General features: G+C 39.5%; 1 protein-coding gene and 1 pseudogene across 2 annotated transcripts; one reads left to right on the top strand and one right to left on the bottom strand.

The window, feature by feature from the left end:
- Positions 1-1,024: 1,024 nt before the first annotated feature.
- On the bottom strand, positions 1,025-19,306 carry LOC145499700 (uncharacterized). 2 transcript variants are annotated; one of them, XM_081479227.1, is made up of 3 exons: positions 18,836-19,306; positions 16,085-16,400; positions 1,025-3,865 (listed from the first exon to the last, which is right to left on the bottom strand). In XM_081479227.1, the coding sequence occupies exons 2-3, from the start codon at positions 16,376-16,378 to the stop codon at positions 3,239-3,241; spliced, it is 921 nt and encodes a 306-aa protein (XP_081335353.1). In that variant the 5' UTR covers positions 16,379-16,400; positions 18,836-19,306; the 3' UTR covers positions 1,025-3,238. The 2 variants fall into 2 exon arrangements, with proteins under 2 accessions (XP_081335353.1, XP_081335352.1); XM_081479226.1 differs by lacking the exon at positions 18,836-19,306 and having other exon boundaries at positions 16,085-17,031.
- LOC145500143 (uncharacterized) lies at positions 12,045-15,553 on the top strand (annotated as a pseudogene).
- Positions 19,307-19,599: the final 293 nt, after the last annotated feature.

Consider the following 19,599-nt stretch of genomic DNA (forward strand, 5'->3'; position numbering starts at 1 on the left):
AAAACTGAGCAGTATCTACGGACATAAAGTTATTGGGCCTTGATGAAACAGCAAGCGTTGCTTACAATTCAGGCGAAACTCAAACTGACCAAACTAGCAATTATTTTGTTTTACTTTTCAGTCGCGATAGACTGGCAAATTGCTCGCAAGCGTGTGGCAAGAGGAGCTAGGAAACTATGAAGTCCTAAAGCTCTGCTATATCTAAATATATCCAGCTGGTTTGTTGCTGTGTAATGGAAAAGCTGTTAATCTTCAACACATGTGAAATTTTAAGTGGAGTAATGTACAGCTCATGTAAAAGAAGCATCCGTCGGAACACAACTTGGTCAGCGATATATATAAGCTTGAAGCGGAACATACCTAAATTCGACACTGTCTTACTTCACTCAAACTGGAGCAGCTTACGACGAAAATACTTAAGAAAAATTCCAACAGACGTAAACGCATTGAGTTGTGGGCCAAAAACATGAAAAATTTCGGGAATTTCGGACGCCATTTCCCCCGGGCGACATCCGCAAAAATCCTCGCAGCATGTACGCGCGTGTGCCTTAGGCGATGGCGCAATTTGTTCTAAAAATAGAATTATTGTCCCATATCATGGGGACAACCCCAATACTTGAAATGGCGCGCGCTTACGGTCTCCGTCCCCGATTATGGCTCCTGGCAAGGAGTTAATTCAATTAGAGGTCACGAATCGTCGGTTCTAGTTCTTAGGACATGTTTTAGAGGAGACGAGACTATTTAGATTCGAAGCATTTCTAACGTTGACAATAGTAAGTGCAGGTAACGATTGCTTTGTTCTTATTGCATGCAAATATAACGAGATATTTTTATTTTTTAGTTACAATGGGTAATTTGACACTCTTGTTTTTCACAAGGTGGTAAATTCAATTAGAGCTGACGAATCGTCACCACTTGTTCCCACGAGATGTTTGCTATTTTTAGTTACAAATGGTAACTCGACATTTTTGTTTTTCATATGGGAGTAAATTCAATTAGAGCTTACAAGTTATCGGTTATTGTTCCCAGGATATTAAACAAAAAAGAAGCTTTCATTTCTGGACGGTTTTTAAGTCTCTGCAGTAGCACTTTAATATTTTTATTTGATGGGCATTTTATGACATTCTTTTCAGTCCGATATTTTTTAAAGGTAAAAAGTATGAAAACTGTTCAAATGTTCTTTGAAGACTGTGTGGCACCAAGTTAAAGTGCAATTTAATTAAATCAGACCTTCAACGTGCCAGAGCGGTTTTTTTCTCTTTCTTTCAATTTTCGGTGAAGTAGTGTTGTGTAAAAAGGGTAAACTTACGACTCGTATAAAATGCGAAAAGTTCTCTTACTTGCGTATTTTTGAGCAAAAATTCCTCTTGGGGGCTGGAAGGGCCCCCGAGGGGGTACTCCCAGAAAAATTGGTCGGGGGTGTGTGGCCCGCTTCCCAAAACCCTTACCCTATTTATGACCAAAATCTGCGATATTCCTTACCCTATTTATGACCTGACCAAAAATTCGAAACCCTATTTACGACCTGACCCTCAAATCAAAACCCTGTTTCAGACCTGCGTTATAATTAGCTCCCTAGTTCAAACCAATGTTAAATTACCGTAAACATATAAATTTGTGAAGGGCTTTCGTTGATTTTCTTTTCGATAATGATGAAAAAGTGGCTTCTTCTTAAAGCATACTCATATCAAGGCTAGAGTACAAAAACCATACCCTATTTATGACCAAAATGGCCAAAATCAGCTAAAATCGATACCCTATTTATGACCAAAACGGCTGAAAAACCATACCCTTCGGGGCCGCACAGACCTATATAGCCCATATAAGGGAGTCCCCCCGCCGGGGGGGAAGGGCTACGTGATCGGTGAGTGAGGGAGCTATGCATGTGCGAGTGTCAGACCAATCACAGTGTGGGTTGTATCAAAGAACGAATAAAATTGCCTGTTAAAAAATAAGATGGTATCTACATTAATCTGGAGACGTGTCAGATTACTGTAGTTTGTTCAGTCAAACATTTTAAGGCTTACTATTTAGTTATCTTACCATTACCGATGTAACATTGAATGTACATCATAAACTCCCAGTTTCTTTCTTGCTGTACATCGCAACCAAAAAACTTGTCAAATCAACCAAATCATTACTGTAAACAGTTCCATGAAAGCTGCTATCTCCGAGACTTATAGTTCACAAAAAAGTAACTCTTGCACGCCTTGCGTGCCTATGTTTACACCAGGGGTTGAGTTACAAGCGTGACCCGTAAATTGTCCTATTAGTACTTGAACGGGGCAACTGATAACCAATCACGTACCAAGAATTTGTTATACTTTTCACATTACACAGGAAATATCGAGAAAATCCGGTTGGCGGATCCGGCTTGCTTTCACATTTTCAAATACGAATTGAACCAGCAAAGTGATGTCTTACTCAAAACATTAATTTCTAGGTTTTCAATATGATAAAAGCGTAGGAGGGCCGAGTTAAAGATAAGACTGACCACCATTTGCTTGGACATAAAATACTAATTAATGCACACAAAGCGAATTTTACTACGACAATTAGCTTAACTCAGGACACCTTACTACTGCATGAGACCCTGTCTCTCTAATTCACCCACGACCCGCGCCAATTCACTCACGACCCGCATCAATTTACCCGCGACCCGCGATCCGCGACCCGCTCTGATTAGACACTCCCCTCGCCGTAGGGTATCTTAAAGTCCCCAATAATTCGCCCGTGGTGCTCCAAACCGTATGAAACAGGTATTGAGGTTTTTACTTTATTTCCAACCAGTTAAAGTTTCATCAAAATTCGTAATATTATATGACATCAAATGTTTAAAGCAGTTTCAGCTAACGGACCTGATGTCGTTAAGACGCGGCCCCCAAACATGAATGATGATTGCTATTATGTTTACATCTAAAGCAGCTGTGAAAATTAGGCCTGAAAAGATCCAGGCCTGGACGGGATTCGAACCCATGACCATCTAGGGGTATATTATACGAACTCCTAACGTGACTAGCTCCCGGTGCTTTGATGGTTCAAATACCGTACAGACGAAAAATTATTTTTTCAGGTTTTATTTTCTCAGCTGTTTCAGTTGTATACTTAACTGACATGATTATTCACAATCACTTGCAGACCTGTCATCGTTAACTTAAATAAGTATCACAGCTCATAATGAGAGAAAAAAAACGCTGACATAATCTTAATACACAAATATGACTCTTAACAACATGGCTTAGTAACTACCAGTTTTCCTTACGGTGACCTCGATATACTTGATACCAACTTTCTCTTTTTTGTGCTGTTTATAAACCTCCAGAAAAATACCTTGGCTGAGAAAAAGTTGTTTCGTATAGTTTACCGTCTTGATGAAGCCTCCACCATGCGCTGTGAAACACGAGCCCCAAGACTTGTCCAGTTTAAAGGTGAAGACAAATTGATCGGGGTAGAATTTCGCAACTTGAGTAGCGGATGTCTTGTCAAAAACCTCTCTGCCAGTCAAAGCCTTCCCGGACGTGGCTTGCAGTCCATAACAGGGGTACAAAAAGTGTTTGCCGCCATAATTACCTTGGTCTACTGTGTGAAATCCGATGAAATTGGTTCCGTCCGACACACCATAACGAGGATCGCTATCATTTCTTTGGCCGATACTGACGTCATTAGCTACTGTTATCTCAACGTTCAGCGGAGTTCCATCTTCCAAAAGACCAGCTTCCACTACGGGAATTCTTAAAAGGAGAGCGTGGTCTGTTGATCCTGCGTTGAACGTTATTTGGTCAGCGACTATAACACTCAAGTTATCGATGTAAGACGCATGAGTCTTGAGCCATAATGGCGTCATGTAAAACTCTTTAAACGTCTCCTGTTTTGAATAGACAGAGAATGTCAGCATTAGTACAAGTAATCGAATGAATGCGAGTGCAAATAAGGATTTACACTACGAGTGATATTTGAAAATTCTCTCAAAATTGCAGGAGCCTTCATACGAGTGCAATTTAAAATAATTTTCAAACATCATAAATAGTGTAAATCCTTGAATATTCCAGTCATTATATAAACAATAGATCGTTTTCACGTGACGTCATCACTTTCTAAAATCCAAAACGAAAGAGCCACCAAAGTTTTTGTCCTCATCAGGCACAAGAGGCGGTATATTTACATCTGTTTACAATTTTACAGCTCAATAGCATTCTTCGTTTGGAATCCAGAGCATTTTGAATTTCAGGGTTATGGAGGTGCGTGACACAAGGCTATGATCGAGTTTGTCGAAAAATATATACTTATCCCATGATTTTGAGCTTTTTAGAAGTTAAAGCATTAGGAAAAGTGCTTATGTAAATGCTTGTTTGATCAGTACTGATAATCAGTCGCCTAGATAGCCAAAGTAAGTTCCAGATGTTTACACTATTTTCCGGCCGCCATATTGGTGTACCACGGAGGTACACCAACATGGCGTTTTCATACTGGGCTCTGTAAATATCAGCGAAACATTTCGACGAATATCTGAAGTTTGGGGAAACACACAGGCCTAAAACTTGGAGAAGTGGCTTATTTAGTTATCTTCTATAACATCATAATTTCATAGCTTTTTCCACTGGATGGTTTTCGATTTATTCTTTTATTGCGTGACAGTGAAAACGATCTATAACCTCCATTTAGCGCGAAAATATTCTCGGATATTTGTCCGCAGAAATTAACTTTTCTGAGAAGCCAAAAGTTTTCCGAGAGCTCGAGGAAACTGTGAGCTTTGAAGAACGTACAATGTACAAGGACAAAATATTCGAGCACATCTTCGCGCCAAATGGAGGCCATTGTGAGAAGAACTAGCTAAACAATTCGTCTTTTTTTTTTTTTTTTTTTGTGCAAAAACGCCCTGAGACTTAGCTTATTATAAAACGTTTCTTTGGCTTTAGAGAAAAATAGTTTATCGAAAATCTATGGCAGAACTTTCTCAGAATGTTAGTGAGATGCAATGCTTCAGTTTAGCCTGAATAAGATCAATGGATTTCTTCTTTACATTTCAATGGTCATTTCAATGTCTTGGACACGTACGGTGCCCAGTGCAGGAATTGAAAGCGTAGAATAACACCAAGTAATAATGTACTCTACATGGGTGGAACTTGCTTACAGTTATATTTTACCTACGAATCTCCCAATAATCTAAAGTCATTTAGTTTGTTTTCACTGTCACGCAACGAAGAAATTAATCGAAAACTAGTCAGCGGATAAAGTCAAGAAATTTTAATGTTACAAGAGATATTTAAAGAAGACACTTCTCCAAGTTTCGGGTCTCTGCGTTTTTCCAAACTTCAGATATTCGTCAAAATGGTTTGCGCAAATTCACAGAGCCCAGTATGGAGCCGCCATGTTGGTGGAGCTTTGTGTTCCACCAACATGGCGGCCGGAAAATAGTGCAAACATCTGGAAATTACTTTGGCTATCTAGGCAACTGATTACCTGGACTAAATCAACAAACATTTACACAAGCCCTTTTCCTAACACTTTAACTCTTAAAACGGCTAAAAATCACTAGATAAGTGTAGATTTTTTTCCACAAACGCAATCGGAGCAGCATGTCACGCACCGCCATAACTCTGAACTTCAAACTGGGCTGGTTTCCAAACCAAGCAAGCTATTGAGTTGAAAAGTTGTAAACGAATATAAATTTAGATCAACTTATGCCTGACGAGGAAAAACTTTTGTGGCTCTTTAGTTTTGGATTTTGGAATTGATGACGTCACGTGAAAACGATTTATAGTATCTCCAAACTGAATATGGAACACAGCGTAAAATTTGAAATAGAAATTTTAAAAATCATCCTTTGTGGTTCACGTTCTGCATACAACGCAGATTTTGGTCATTTCACGTTGTGGTTTTGCAGAGGACGGCAAAGAAATCTATACGTACCAAGAATTATTATGTACGTGTACAGCCACTGTTCTGCTCATAAACCTTTTGTTTAGCGACGTTCCCGTTGCCGTTGCCGTCGTGGTTTTCTGAAAGTCCCTTATGATTGTGACTACATGGCCTGACTACATTACTCGATACGCCATTTTGGTTCTACCGCAAACTCAAAAGTTCGCATGCAGGATCGAGGAAAATATCCGGATTCAAGAGAAAATCGTTTACAAAACAAAACTCTCCGGATTCCAAAGTTTTCAAATTCAAACTTTCCACTTTAAAGTCCGGATTTAAAATACCCGGAAACATGACCAAACCGGGGAGTTTTTATTCCGATTCGTCCACTTGTGCGTAAACGGCAAAAAAAGACTTCGTAGTTTTGTAGTATGGGAGTTTTCAGAACAAGCCATTTATTTTTCTTGTGGGTGTTTTTAGCATGTTAAATCGTTTAAACGTTTGTGCCGGTTTGTTTTCGATCATTTCTCTCGCATGATGGATATGATGAACTTAAATTTCACTCCACGACCCTCAACAGTATTTCTGTCGTTCTCCTAAATTCAACGGGTGTAAAACAGTCGTTGTGAAAACGCACCTTATGTGCACACCATAAATTCTGTCGAGCATTTTGGGTTGATGGGCAGTCAGAGTCGACTTTTAACAACGCTTATTAGAGAGCTTAAGCAGACCAGGACGGCTACGGCAACGAAAACGTCTCCCAACAAAAGGTTTAAGACCTGTACACAGCGTGCGTTATAAATCTTTCTACATTTAATTAGCCGTCTTCTGAAAATTAACAATGTGAAATAACCAAATTCTCGGTGTAGTCTGAGGGACGCGAACAATGATGGCTAAGTCTTCGTATAACTATTTGGAATTGAACGCTGACATTAATGCATTTTTAGCCTGAGCACGTTTTTAGAGCCATTGGGAGTACTGAAAAGATCTAGACAATTGTGAATTTCCCTGGTAAAATATGAATTCATTTTTTACTTGGCTTATTTTTCGGCGTCGCCGTCGTCGTTTCTGTAAAACATTGAAAACGCAGCTTGATTTCTATGGTTAAGCCTACCGTCCACACTAGTCAATCAAAGCACGATCCATAGCGTACTGTAACTAAAAGCCTGCTGTCATGTTCGTACTTAATCTCGATTGACTAATAATTTGACTTAGGCCCGGTTCAAACGTCGAACTTTACATGTGCCGAACCTAATACCAATTTGGGTCGACCCAAATAATTAAGTTCGGCAGTTGATTCAAACGTCGAACCTTATTTAGTCGAACTTAATTGCAAAAATAAAAGGGACACTAATGCAAACGGCGGTTATTGCTGACCAAAATGGCACAAACAGTGTGGGAAAGACGAATTGTGGAAATGAAGAGCTTGCTTTTCTTGCAAGTGCGATTAAGGAGGGTAGCACAAGTCGAAGAAGGCGACTCCAGATGCAGTTAGCCTTTGACAACCGAAGACGATTTTTAAATTTGGTTTGCCTTCTATTATTGCTTATTCCCGAAGAAACATCACAGTTCAACTGTGACGAGTCTCGTCCAGTTCAATTCGTTCCTGTCGTCGGTTTCTTCAAGATTCATTTATTTTGTCATTTTCTCTCAAAAACATGACTCGCAGTACGCCACCGGTCTGCCTGCTTTCCAACCCGCTACACTCTTATCGCTTTCAAATACGGAACACCGCAAACAGAAGTGGTTTATGCACATCAAGCGAGTATTTTTTGTGCTCTCGAAGCAAGAGGAACACATATCTTCCCGCTCTTCCCGCCATTTTGTTTCAAAAGATCAAAACAAGCTGTGTACGCATGACAAAATGGGAAACATGCAGAACTCTGGGTAAAAATTAATTTATTTAATGTATTTGTAATGTATGCATTAGGTTCGGTACATGAAAAGTTCGACGTTTGAATCGGAGTCGCCCCGTGGTCGAACTGACCGACTGGCCATGTCGAACTTTATTCTCGGGTCGACCCAAATAACATGAGTCGAACTTAATTGATTCAAACGTCGATCTCGTCATGTACTTAATTGGAGCTATTAGGTTCGGCTCATGAAAAGTTCGACGTTTGAACCGGGCCTTATCATATAGACACGAGTGTTTTACTGGAAAATACACTAAAAAGAGTCAGATTTACCAGGTTTAAAAACTGATTTTGTCTAAGAGTGTAAATAGTTTGACAAATCTCTATCTCTCTGGCTTTATATATAGAGGATAGGACACAGTGGTGAGAAGCTATTCTTCGAACTAAGGTATAATCTTTCCGAAGATTTCCGAAAATTCTCCAAACCTTGTCCGAAGGTCACAGGAACGTTGCCGAACACTTTCCGAAAATTTCCGAAGATTTCCGAAGATTACCGAAGACTTTCGAGTAAGACCCGAAGATTTTCGATCATACACCAACGAATTTAAGTACAATTTAAGAGACAAACTTGATATCAGTGAAATCATCGATATCTTCACTAGTGAGGTTATAGGAAATACGCCACCCGAGTCCCTATTATTTAACTGTTTTTGTCTCGTACCCTAGCACTAGAGTGAATTCGAATATTTTCTAATTTTGGGCGAGAAAAATATTGGCAAAAATTTCGCAAGTTCCACGTTTTGGCAGTGGTTGCATCAAGCCAACATGTGTTAATCAAAAAGTTTACTGACCGACTTATACGTTAGTCACAAACCTATCTAAAAGCGTTCTTCACATGAGACAAGAATGATCTCGGGCGCAAATTAAGCAAGAATGGTTACTTCGCCTTCTTTTGTTCTTTCTTTTCTTTGTCGTTGGGGGGGATGCCACTTGCGCTGGCTTCTATATTTGCGATCGAAGAACATTGTTCTCTTTCAATACTTGCGATCAAAAGAAACCTGTCTCGCTGAGGCCATCTGTTCTCGAAATTAATGAGGTACGAATCATAAAACTTTAAATAATAGCGCCGCTCATTTTCGTCGAGATAACTGTTAAAAGAGCCAGATGGACCTGGTTGAAAACTGTTTTGATCCATTAGACAGGCAGTCAACTTCGTGAAAAGCAACATAATAATACATTATAAGACATTGACCCCAGCCTACTGCATAATAACTGTCTGGAGATGGCAAGATTGCGACCTCAAGGCGTTAATTGCTTTGATATGTAGAGCAGAAAGCCCATTGACCACATTTTTTAAAAATGCTTAAACTTCTAACGTTCGATCGACGTTCTCATTTAGTAACTATTCATAAGGAAGTGGACGGGCCGAGTATAGACTGATAATTGAAAAATCAGGTTTTAGCTGGGGCAAGATTTAATATTGCTGCATTTTTTAATATCCCTAGGTGGAAACTGATATTTGAATGTTTGTTGAGTTTGGTCAAATTACCTGGCGATTGTTTTTTGCTAAGAAACGACATGAAAAAATTAATATTCTTAGGCTGTGTGCGACACAAGTTGAGAAAAACATCAAGAGGAAAAGTTTAGGTCTTTACAGAATTCTTTCTCAAAAAAAATGCTGTTATTGCCAAAGAAGGTAATATTGTTTCTTTTGCCTTTGTTCAGATCATTTTCGGTGTTAGTCACAGATCAAAGTGCTGTAATTTAGGCTACGAATTTAAGGTTTCTGGAGGATCGGTTGAGGTTTAGTGAATTTGTTTGAGCGGTGGAACTTTCTTTTGACAGAAAAAGCTGGAGTGGAAAGCTAAAGTCGTCTTGAAAGCTGTAATCTAACTCTACCCAAGAAATGTGTTTTTACCGCTGAAGGTTCGAGTTCCATGTTTTTCTGTTCAGTTCAAGTCTAAGGCCCGGTTCAGACCCCGTACTTCACATGAGCCGAATCGAATTCGAATTTAGACCGACCCAAATAAATTTAGACCGGCTAAATTGATTCAGACGCCGATCTCAATTCCAGCCGAACTAAATTCAACAGGGTATAACAGTGCATCAGCGCAGACACGTGCTGAACTCCCATAAACATAGTGAACTACAACCAAGCATGGTCCAAAGCCGTCCTGTGAAAAATGTAAGAAAAGTCGACAAAAAAGAGCAGAATGAGGCAAACTGCATCAATCTGTTTACATGTAACTGCAAGAAGACAACTGATGAATTGGTTCAGATGTCGTACTTCACATTAACTTTATTTCAACATACAATTTCAACTTTCAACCTTTTTGTATTACATGAAATACACAATTTGGGCAAAAAGCCCAACTGCAATATTCAGGTTAATTCACAAATGCAACGTTCACACGTATATCAAGCACAAGGACGAAAACTATGATGAATGCACATTTAATTTTGATGCTGTTTACCAGGGTAGCAGCTAGTCTGTACACGAAAAAAGGAAAAGACAAACTGTATATATCGGCTTCTTCTCTGACGGGCAAAACCCACCATTTTAATGCGCTGCACACAATTTATACTTTTGCGCATACTCAGGTCTTCAAAATGCATAAAAAATACATTAAATTAATTTATGCATTTGGTTCGGCTCATGTGAAGATCGGCGTCTGAATCAAAGCCGGTCCACAACCGTTATTCCCGGCTGAGCCAGGCGTGAAGAACGGCTGAGCCGATCCAAATTCAATCAGCCGTTTCGAGTTGATTCAGACGCCGTACTTCACATGAACTTAATTCATTGAATTCGATTCGGCTCAAGTGAAGTACGGCGTCTGAACCGGACCTGAATCAAAGCCGGTCCACTGCCGTTATTCCCGGCTGAGCCAGGCGTGAAGAACGGCTGAACCGATCCGAATTTCATCAGTCGTTTCGAATTGATTCAGACTCCGTACTTCACATGAACTTAATTCAATGAATTCGATTCGGCTCAAGGAAGTACGGCGTCTGAACCGGGCCTAAGTCAATCTAAGAGCTGTTGAAATTTCATTCGGATAGACGGGTTCACGCTCTTAGTTGCATCATGGGTAATTAGCGCAAATTTACAAAGAAACTGAGCAAAGCCGTAAATCTTACGTTTTTCTTTATATTTCTGTTCTGATTTCACATTTGGAGAGGAAACATATACTGTAGATGGACAAATCCCTTTTCTAGGTTTACTAGCGTTTTTGAGCCGATCGAATGATTGTTGTGAGTGTAGGAATGTTTTTACGGTTAAAACGGGAGAATTTGATCAAGTCTTCGCCACTCAAGCCACAAAAATAGCATCTCCGATACTTTGACAAGTAGGCTAATGCCTCACGCAATGGACTCAAAAACGTGAACTATCGTCAACTATCACGAACTTCTTTGGCCCTTTGACCATGTGAATTATATTTGGTGATAGTTTATGATAGTTAGGAGAGAATCAACTATCATTGACTATCGTGCGCCGTTTGCATTGACCAGGGCTTTACTCAACCGTCCTATTTTAGGCATAACTTTAAGCATATCTGACGTATCGTCTGGCGTATTTATACAAAGGAAATGAAAAACTTAAAATGCAAATCTCGGCCGTCGGAGAGTGTCTGGTGCAAGCGAACCACTAAACTGAGTTGACTAATTAGCTACTCCTCGTCTACTACTCCCCCCAGTCCTCTCGCTTCTTTTCGTCCCCCAGTAAAATTATAAATTTGGCCAGTGACCTCTGAGTTTGCCGTAAAAACGGAAAGTTCTTTCGCCTTAAGTTAAGGTGCTTATTTATTTGAAATCTCATGTCGTTTTCTATATTCTCTTTAGTGCGGGTCATTCCGAAGTCGGCCTAGCCTCTAACAATCGCGGCAACAATTCTCCTTCTTTTGGCTGGATTTGCGTTGATGCCAAACAGAAAACTTGACGGTAAGAGGAAAAGTATATCTCACGTTTTATGGAATTTTAATTGACTGGCTAGAAGATTATCTCGATAGAGGTCCTGGAATCTCAGATATCACTGGGATTTTCGGCGATTTCTAAGCTCATCAATTAAATATTTCATTTATCAGTGAATTTTACAGACCTGAAAAATTTATTTCTTAGATGACAGTTGAAATTTTGACCAATTATGATATGTAGTAGTACTCGGGACTAGAGAAAACATATCTTGTAGTGAGGCCTCTGACACCCTAACCATGCGGCCACGCTAGCTACCTCCAATAAAACAACGGAAATGTTGTGAGAAGACAGCTCAAACAACGTATTCATACCTCAAAATCATTCTTTCTAATAATTTGAGTTGGCTTCATTGTTGCCTTGAATATGGGATGGAGGCTTAACAGGGTGGAGTACGTGTTTAAAAAAGGCAAAGTTCTCAAGAATGCGGGAGGAACTCATTGGAGAGGGAAGGGCCTTGATAACGGTATCCCTTTCTGTCAGTTATGTTCACCATCCTTAGAGCGGTCGTAACACAACCTTTTCTGCATTTAATTAGAGGTTTTAGGATTTTTCATGTTTTGTTCAAGTATTTATTCGTGATTTAATGTACGAGTTCTTATAATTTTAAGTAAAACTGTCTCTCAACGCCAATTGTAATAATACTTTTTTTTTAAATTTTTTTTTCCTTATTTGATGCTCCATCTCAGAGAGGTTAGACAGTCATTCTTTATCAAACAGAACTACCGCACAAAATATTTCCGAAAAGCTTCCGGCCGGAGCTCGACTTCACCTCATTGCGCAGATTCCAGTGTTGAATATCATAAACGAACCAGAAAATGGCGAATATGTCTCGAGACAAAAGAAGTACATCTATTGCCTCAGAAGAAACCTGATTAGTCCACGCGTAAGTTTATGTCGATCTTCAACTATTTGACATTTTAACTTAAGAAATAGACAGTCACAAGTCCCTCAGTTTCTAAACGTAGTTTTGATCGCCAACAACATCCCAAAGCTGTCTAAGAACTTTGTGGACTCTCCAGTTTTCGAATTCATCTTGACTTGTTTTTCCTTTCTCGTAACAGCTCACACAGAGCACTGTCTTTGTCTAGATAATGGTGTCAGCCAGGTGTCAGCATGTTCGATGCTGAATCGAGTGAGAGAATTCAAGGTTTAAACTCGCCATGGGTCAATGTATTCTGTTTTTTGGACTTCTCTCAAACAGCTGCAGCCTTGTGGACAAAAATCTGGTATCAGAATAATGTTACGTATATTACAGTTCTTTTTACATTTTTTAGGATAAGCGAGAATTTTGAATTGAGTTTGTAAATTTGCGGTGAAGTTTTCTGTATATTGCTTGGCATTCTGTTCTGAGTTTGAATAATCTCAAAATACAGTCGAGCTCAAACAGAAGAAGTGAAAAGCATTTGTATATTAAGCAATTATACTTTGGTTAACCTTTAACCCTGGGTTAGAGTTACTGGCTTCCGAATAGCCTACGATCCAATCAAAAATCAGCACTCGGTCAGCGGTCAACTTCAAAAACACGCGTCCTCGATGAGCTCTAAACTTGAGCCCGCCATATTTTTACGTGTTACTGGTCAGCGGATACCTTGATTTGACAGGTATCATTTAACCACAACAGGGATGTCCAATTTCAAAGGAGGACGCTGTAAACCAACGCTGCATGTCTCTGTCAGCCTATTAGCTGGAGTATGCCCGCCATCTTGCGCGACTCCGTCGCCGTCGTCGTGCCTACGCGCCCACGAGCAATACCGCTAGCCATGATAACCCTGACAAAATCAATTCACGGGTTTCCTTTTCTTTCTGGGGCTCCGCTTAGCGAATCTTCGAGCCGCCGGAACTCCGCTATAATATATAGTTGCCTGAAATAGCACCAAAAACAATTTCCCATGAGAACTCGAGAAAATAAATTGCAAAGTTCCGAGAAATTGTGCAAACACAGGTAAAGTGTTTCACATGAACTTCAAACTTTGTTTCGACATTTGGTGTTGTTCAGAAATCTCAGTACGAGGTTTTCGTCCACTTGCATCGTTGCTCGTTCTTTTGGTGGAATCCTTCTTTATGTAATTTGCATTTGCAAAGACTACTCCGCATTATCCCCAGTTGCAAGCTAGTTCCCGTCGAAAACCTAGAATAAGAATGCGACCTCTTGTCCGGGGAGTCTACGTGTAAATGAGTTATGTAGGCTTATATGGAATCCATCTGCACGTGGCTTATGGAGGGTAAATTTCCTTGATTTTTTCCAGGTTGAAAAAATCCATATCTTCTGTGAAAGTCACACGGATCCTGACGACATCAAGAATTTGCGCGAGGACAGAAAACTAAATTTTCATTTTCTTGGTCGGCGCATGCGCTACAAAGACGCCTTCCAGTACGCTTCGGACAACTTGCTACGTAGAAATGTAATGATAATGAACGCAGACTGTTATGTGGATAAAGGGTTTGAGCAACTAAACGTAAGCATTTTGAACAGGAAAAGAATGTACGCATTCACCAGGCATGAAACTTCCAAAAACGTGCGTCTCTGCAACACCGGAGACTTCTGTGGACCGACATCACACTACATGGGTTCCCACGATGCATTTTTGTTCAGGCTTTTCGTGCCACTTCCCTCACATCTGTTGGATAGCATTGACTTCCGGCCGAACATTATGGGGATAGAACAGAGGCTGATATATTACTTTAAAAAGTATGTACAGTTTAATATAAAGAACCCGTGTAAAATCCTTTATATTGTCCACCACCATTGCAGCAAAGAAAGAAACATGACAGAGCGAAGTATTTAAGGCCAACGACTTGATGACTATCTTCACATCAAGGAAGAAAAAAGAATCCTTTACTTGTCACCATTGTCTGGTTTGTAATGTAAAAAATATTCCACACAGTAAGGCTACGTTCACACCAGAGGAGAGTGTTTTTTTTCCGAATTCGAAAATGTTTCCGGATTCATTAGTTTTAGAGTATTCGGATTCGTAGACGATTACAACGAAAGGATATTCGGATCTATCATGTTGTCCCACCAGGCATTTGTTCTGGTCGTATCCAGAGCCGTTGAGGTTTTCGATCGTACGATCTCTGACAATATTGCACAGGTTACATGAATATACGATCATACAAAATTAAAGTGTTATTAACTAAAAAGGTACAATAATATAAAATGGGCTAAAACTACATTGAAACTTGATAAATAAAGATTAAATAAATACATAAATATAGATATATTATGAAGCTCAATAATCTTTATACAATTTTGGTTCTTGATCACCGATTATTTATTATTTTGTAGTTACCACCGGCGTTAGTCTCTGATTCGAGGGCCCGACCGCCCACACAGTGAGTCTTGTGACTTCAAGTTGTCTATCTTGTTTTATCGAGAACACTTAAGCTCCGGAAAATACCTCATCAATGGTCATGTTTGGCTTTGTCTACTGGCCTTGCTCTGAATCTCCCACAAAGATCCTGTTCAGGTTTCTTGTTCTCTAAACTTAAGTTTCTATTGGTTGTTTCAAGAACTTTGTAGTATACTTCTGAGAGTCGCCTGGGTTAGTATTTTAAAAAGGATGTTTAATCCTCCATGGTCAATTCGTCTCGTGTGGCCTACACATGGCTACCGATAGGCTATTTAAGTGCGTGTGCATTTGTTGGTCAAGTAATTTAGTAGAAGCAGTAGAAGTTAGACAGAGAACGTGCAAGACAAGTACAAGAAATGAAAACCTCATAAACAGATTCTCTGCACCTCCTCGTTTAGACGATAGAGAGATTTCCAACAGGAGGTAGATGCAATTACATAACTAACTAACTAACTAACTAAATAAATAAATAAATAAATAAATAAAATAAATAAATAAATAAACAAATAAAAACGTACATAAATGCATAAATAATTAAAGAAAATTAATTCTAATTAAGTCATAGTCATAATTTCTCATTTCTCCCACATGATGGATAAACGTAAATATCTCTCCGAAACGCGCAACGGAATTTCTGTCGTTCTCCTTTCAACGGATGTAAAACCGCACAAAATTGAACGTGTTAAACTGGTTACAGTTATATTCTACCATAAATCGTTATGTTTCCTCCTTTATTGATAGACTATACCCGGCTGAAATAACAGTATTAGATTTCTATTACGAGAACCTAAGCTAGTGGAGTGAGCTAGTGAAGTATAAGATAGTCATCAGAGCCGTAGACAGTAACAGGCAAACAGAGGCATTTGCCTCAGTCATTTTTTCCTGTTTTTGTTTATAGTCATCGTATACACTCTAAATACCTAGGAAGGGAATTTAACCCATGGACATTGCCCAGTCATAATTTTTTCATGGAAGTTGCCTCAGTTATAATTTGTTTCTGGCAACGGCCCTGATATAACCTGGTACAACCTAATATAATCGTAGTGATATAACCTTAAAAGGGTAGTCGCTGTACGCATGCCCATCTTTCGACCCATAATCCCATGGCTGCGTGAATCTATCGGCCTCGTTCAGTTCACAGAGCAGTTCTTTAAACCGGAAGTTGACGCTTTTACATCGTGGGTTAAGCGAACAGTTGACCAAGCAGTCGCTAAAACCATCTGCGCTTCCGTTTAACATCACGTGGCCAGACAAGTACTTTCCTTTTATGGAACGTATAGGTTTGCTGCATTGTTGAGGGACACTTGGTGTTACAAACATGACAAGCAAGAACATCAAGCCTACCATTTTAGCTTTGTCTCCAAAACACCTGGCAAAAAACAGGGAAACATATTCAATGCTGAGAAATATATCTTATATTCTGTCCATTTTGTGGAAGGTCGTCGTTTCGAAATCCCCGATAAGCTTCCGTTCTTACAAGAGGTGGAGCAGTGGTCAGAGCTCCAACCACCGCTTCCCCACCATCTCCCCCCCCCTCCCCCCCGACAAGCCCATCCAAATGCGGCCTGGTCGGTCCAAATCCTGAACCCAGCATTTTGTCTAGGTCTCTTCCTTGCCCCAGTTGTTCATCTCCGGCTTCTCCTTTTTTTAAATTCCCCCCTTCGCAAACAAACAACATTCACAATGAGCATGTGCATACAATTATCCTAGACCGTCTTTCCTTCTCCCACCCGGGTCTAACAAATCCCTCTTACAAGTTAGAGGTAGTTCAACTTTTTCCGCAGTGGCACATTCGCTCTCTTAAAATTTCACTTCAGTTAAAATCTTTAAAACTCACGCAAAAATGACAAGGAAGACTGATCAAAATGTTCTTAACTCCAGTTAAATAAACATATCTGATAGGGGCAATTTTTCTTGGGCAGATTAGTGATAATTTTTGCGGCAAAATGTCAACAAATGGGGCTGGCTTTTACCTATCGCACTGACATCTGATTCACGCAAAATTGGCTCACAGCCGGCATATTCGCTGAAGAAAAGGAAGCGTCATCGAAAAGAAAGCGTCATCGTAACTTTGCTGATTGTTTCTGCTTTATTCACATATTTTCAGCTTAGCTTTTAATATGTTCTCAAACATTTATCAATCTTAAACATATTTAAAAACTATAGAGCTATTGTTTGAGTTCGATGAACGCTTTCACACGAAAGTACGGCGGAAGTACAATTTGTCATGTTTACTGACTGTACAAAACACGCATCGGCGGGCGCTCTCATTCATCGACAACAGATAATTTGCTGGATTTTTACACGAATAAAACTGAGCAGTATCTACAGACGTAAAGTTATTAAGCCTTGATGAAACATCAAGCGTTGCTTACAATTCAAGCGAAACTCAAACTAGCAATTATTTTGTTTTACTTTTCGGTCGCGATAGACTGACAAATTCCTCGCAAGCGTGTGGCAAGAGGAGCTAGTAAACTATGAAGTCCTGAAGCTCTGCTATCTCTAAATATATCCAGCTAGTTTTTTGCTGTGTAATGGAAAAGCTGTTAATCTTCAACATATGTGAAATTTAAAGTGGAGTAATGTACACCTCATGTAAAAGAAGCATCAGTCGGAACACAACTTGGTCAGCGATATATATAAGCTTACAGCGGAACATACCTAAATTCGACACTGTCTCACTTCACTCAAACTGGAGCAGCTTACGACGAAAATACTTAAGCAAAATTCCAACAGACGTAAACGCGTTGAGTTGTGGGGCAAAAACATGAAACGTTTCGGGAATTTCGGACGCCATTTCCCCCGCGCGACATCCGCAAAAATCCTCGCAGCATGTACGCGCGTGTGCCGCAGATGATGGCGCAATTTGTTCTAAAAATAGAATTATTGTCCCATATCATGGGGACAACCCCAATACATGAAATGGCGCGAGCTTACGGTCTCCGTCCCCGATTATGGCTCCTGGTTTCGACGAACTTCCACTGCCACTTCCACTACTGCAGATGTTTTCTGTCTAGGTTCCAGACCTCCATTGATACAGTATAAATAGCTTTCCAAAAAATTTTAACGGTTATACTTTTGAAAATGTATGTTGACTAGCATACGAAACGTCAAGTTCATAAAATACATGTTTTTAAAATTTTTATCACCGCTGTCAGTGCTATATTTCTAATCAAGCTACGATGGCCGAAGACCAATAGTTTATTTGATCTCCTTTCTTTAACTTATCAAAAACAAAGCTCCCCGTATGAAATTGTCTGTCATTTTATCTGAATTTTGACCGAAATTAATTGAAGTGAAATTGAAGCAGCTGCACTCTCTTTTTTTTTTTACAACAATTAATTTTATAAGAACAACGAGGCTGAAATTTCCGAAATCTTTAGAACAAACCCGACTGAGATAATTTGGTGTGTTAAAAATTTGTAAAATACAATAAAATTATATATTTTTAGCTAAACCGTACAAAATTCTTTCTAACTCTAAACAGCAAAACTAGCCAAAACACAACTAAAAGAGCACTAGACGTATGTTCGATGCTAAAAAGATCTCGACGAGACGTTACGTGTTACATATCAGCGTAATCCCCTCTACTAATTATGATATCAGGCTCTATGGCCTGCAGTCTGGCTCCAATGTGACTATAATCTCAGAATATTCATAAGGATAATTTCAGCCTAAAATCGTCAGAAGAATAAGAATATTCAGCCTGGGCCGGAAATTAAAAACAATATTCGAATAAAAAACACGGCTGTTTTCGCAGGCTAAGTGTATTTAGGATGTAGTGGAAATCCATAGCTACTATACCTCAGTCACTTATTGAACGGTGTCGCAATATGTTGATAGTAGGCCTTTCTTAGCTTGGTTCAGTTTGTTAGCCGCCGTAGCCACCAGCGCAGTAATGGTAGAATTAGCTTACTAAAAATAGATCCCTAAACATGCCGTGTAACCAACCAATTTGCATGACTTGACATTTAAAAGTCACAATAAACTACTGTGTTTCACTTTTTGTCTTTCCCTTGCATGGCTTGTAATTTTAAATGTTAACATTGAATACTGGCTTAAACACAAAATATTTTATTGTGAGTAACGAATTCTCAGCTGGCTTTTTTTTAATAATGAAGAAGTTTCGGTTTTATCTAAACTAAGCGGAGGTATAAACCGCGGGGAACTCCCAGAGAAATCGGATTGGGGTGTGCGGCCCGCTTCTCAAAACCCTTACCCCATTTAAGACTTAACCCTTGATTCAATACTCTGTTTCAGACCTGCCTCAGAATTAGTTACCTAGTTCAGACCGATGTTAAAGGCATTGTGAAGGGCTTTTGTTGGTGATCTTATCGAGAATGATAAAAAAATAGGCTTCTTCTAAAAAACATACTCAATTCAAGACTATGGCACAAAAACCAGACCCTTATTTATCACCAAAATGGCTAAAAACCATACCCTTTGGGGCCGCACATATCTATATAGCCAATATCCGGGAGTATTCCCCAGAGGCATAAAACGGGCTAAATACGTGGCGCTTTGTTCCTTTTAGAAGTTGAATAAAAAACGAAAAAAAAAAAAACATG

This window comes from Orbicella franksi, chromosome 10, assembly GCF_964199315.1.
Source record: "Orbicella franksi chromosome 10, jaOrbFran1.1, whole genome shotgun sequence".
NCBI lineage: Eukaryota > Metazoa > Cnidaria > Anthozoa > Scleractinia > Merulinidae > Orbicella > Orbicella franksi.

Coding starts and splice junctions, on each gene's coding strand:
- LOC145499700 (XM_081479227.1), bottom strand. CDS start 16,378: ATGGTAGGCTTGATGTTCTTGCTTGTCATGTTTGTAACACCAAGTGTC. Junction 3,866..16,084: donor ACAGCGACTACCCTTTTAAG/GTTATATCACTA, acceptor TATTCAAAACAG/GAGACGTTTAAAGAGTTTTA.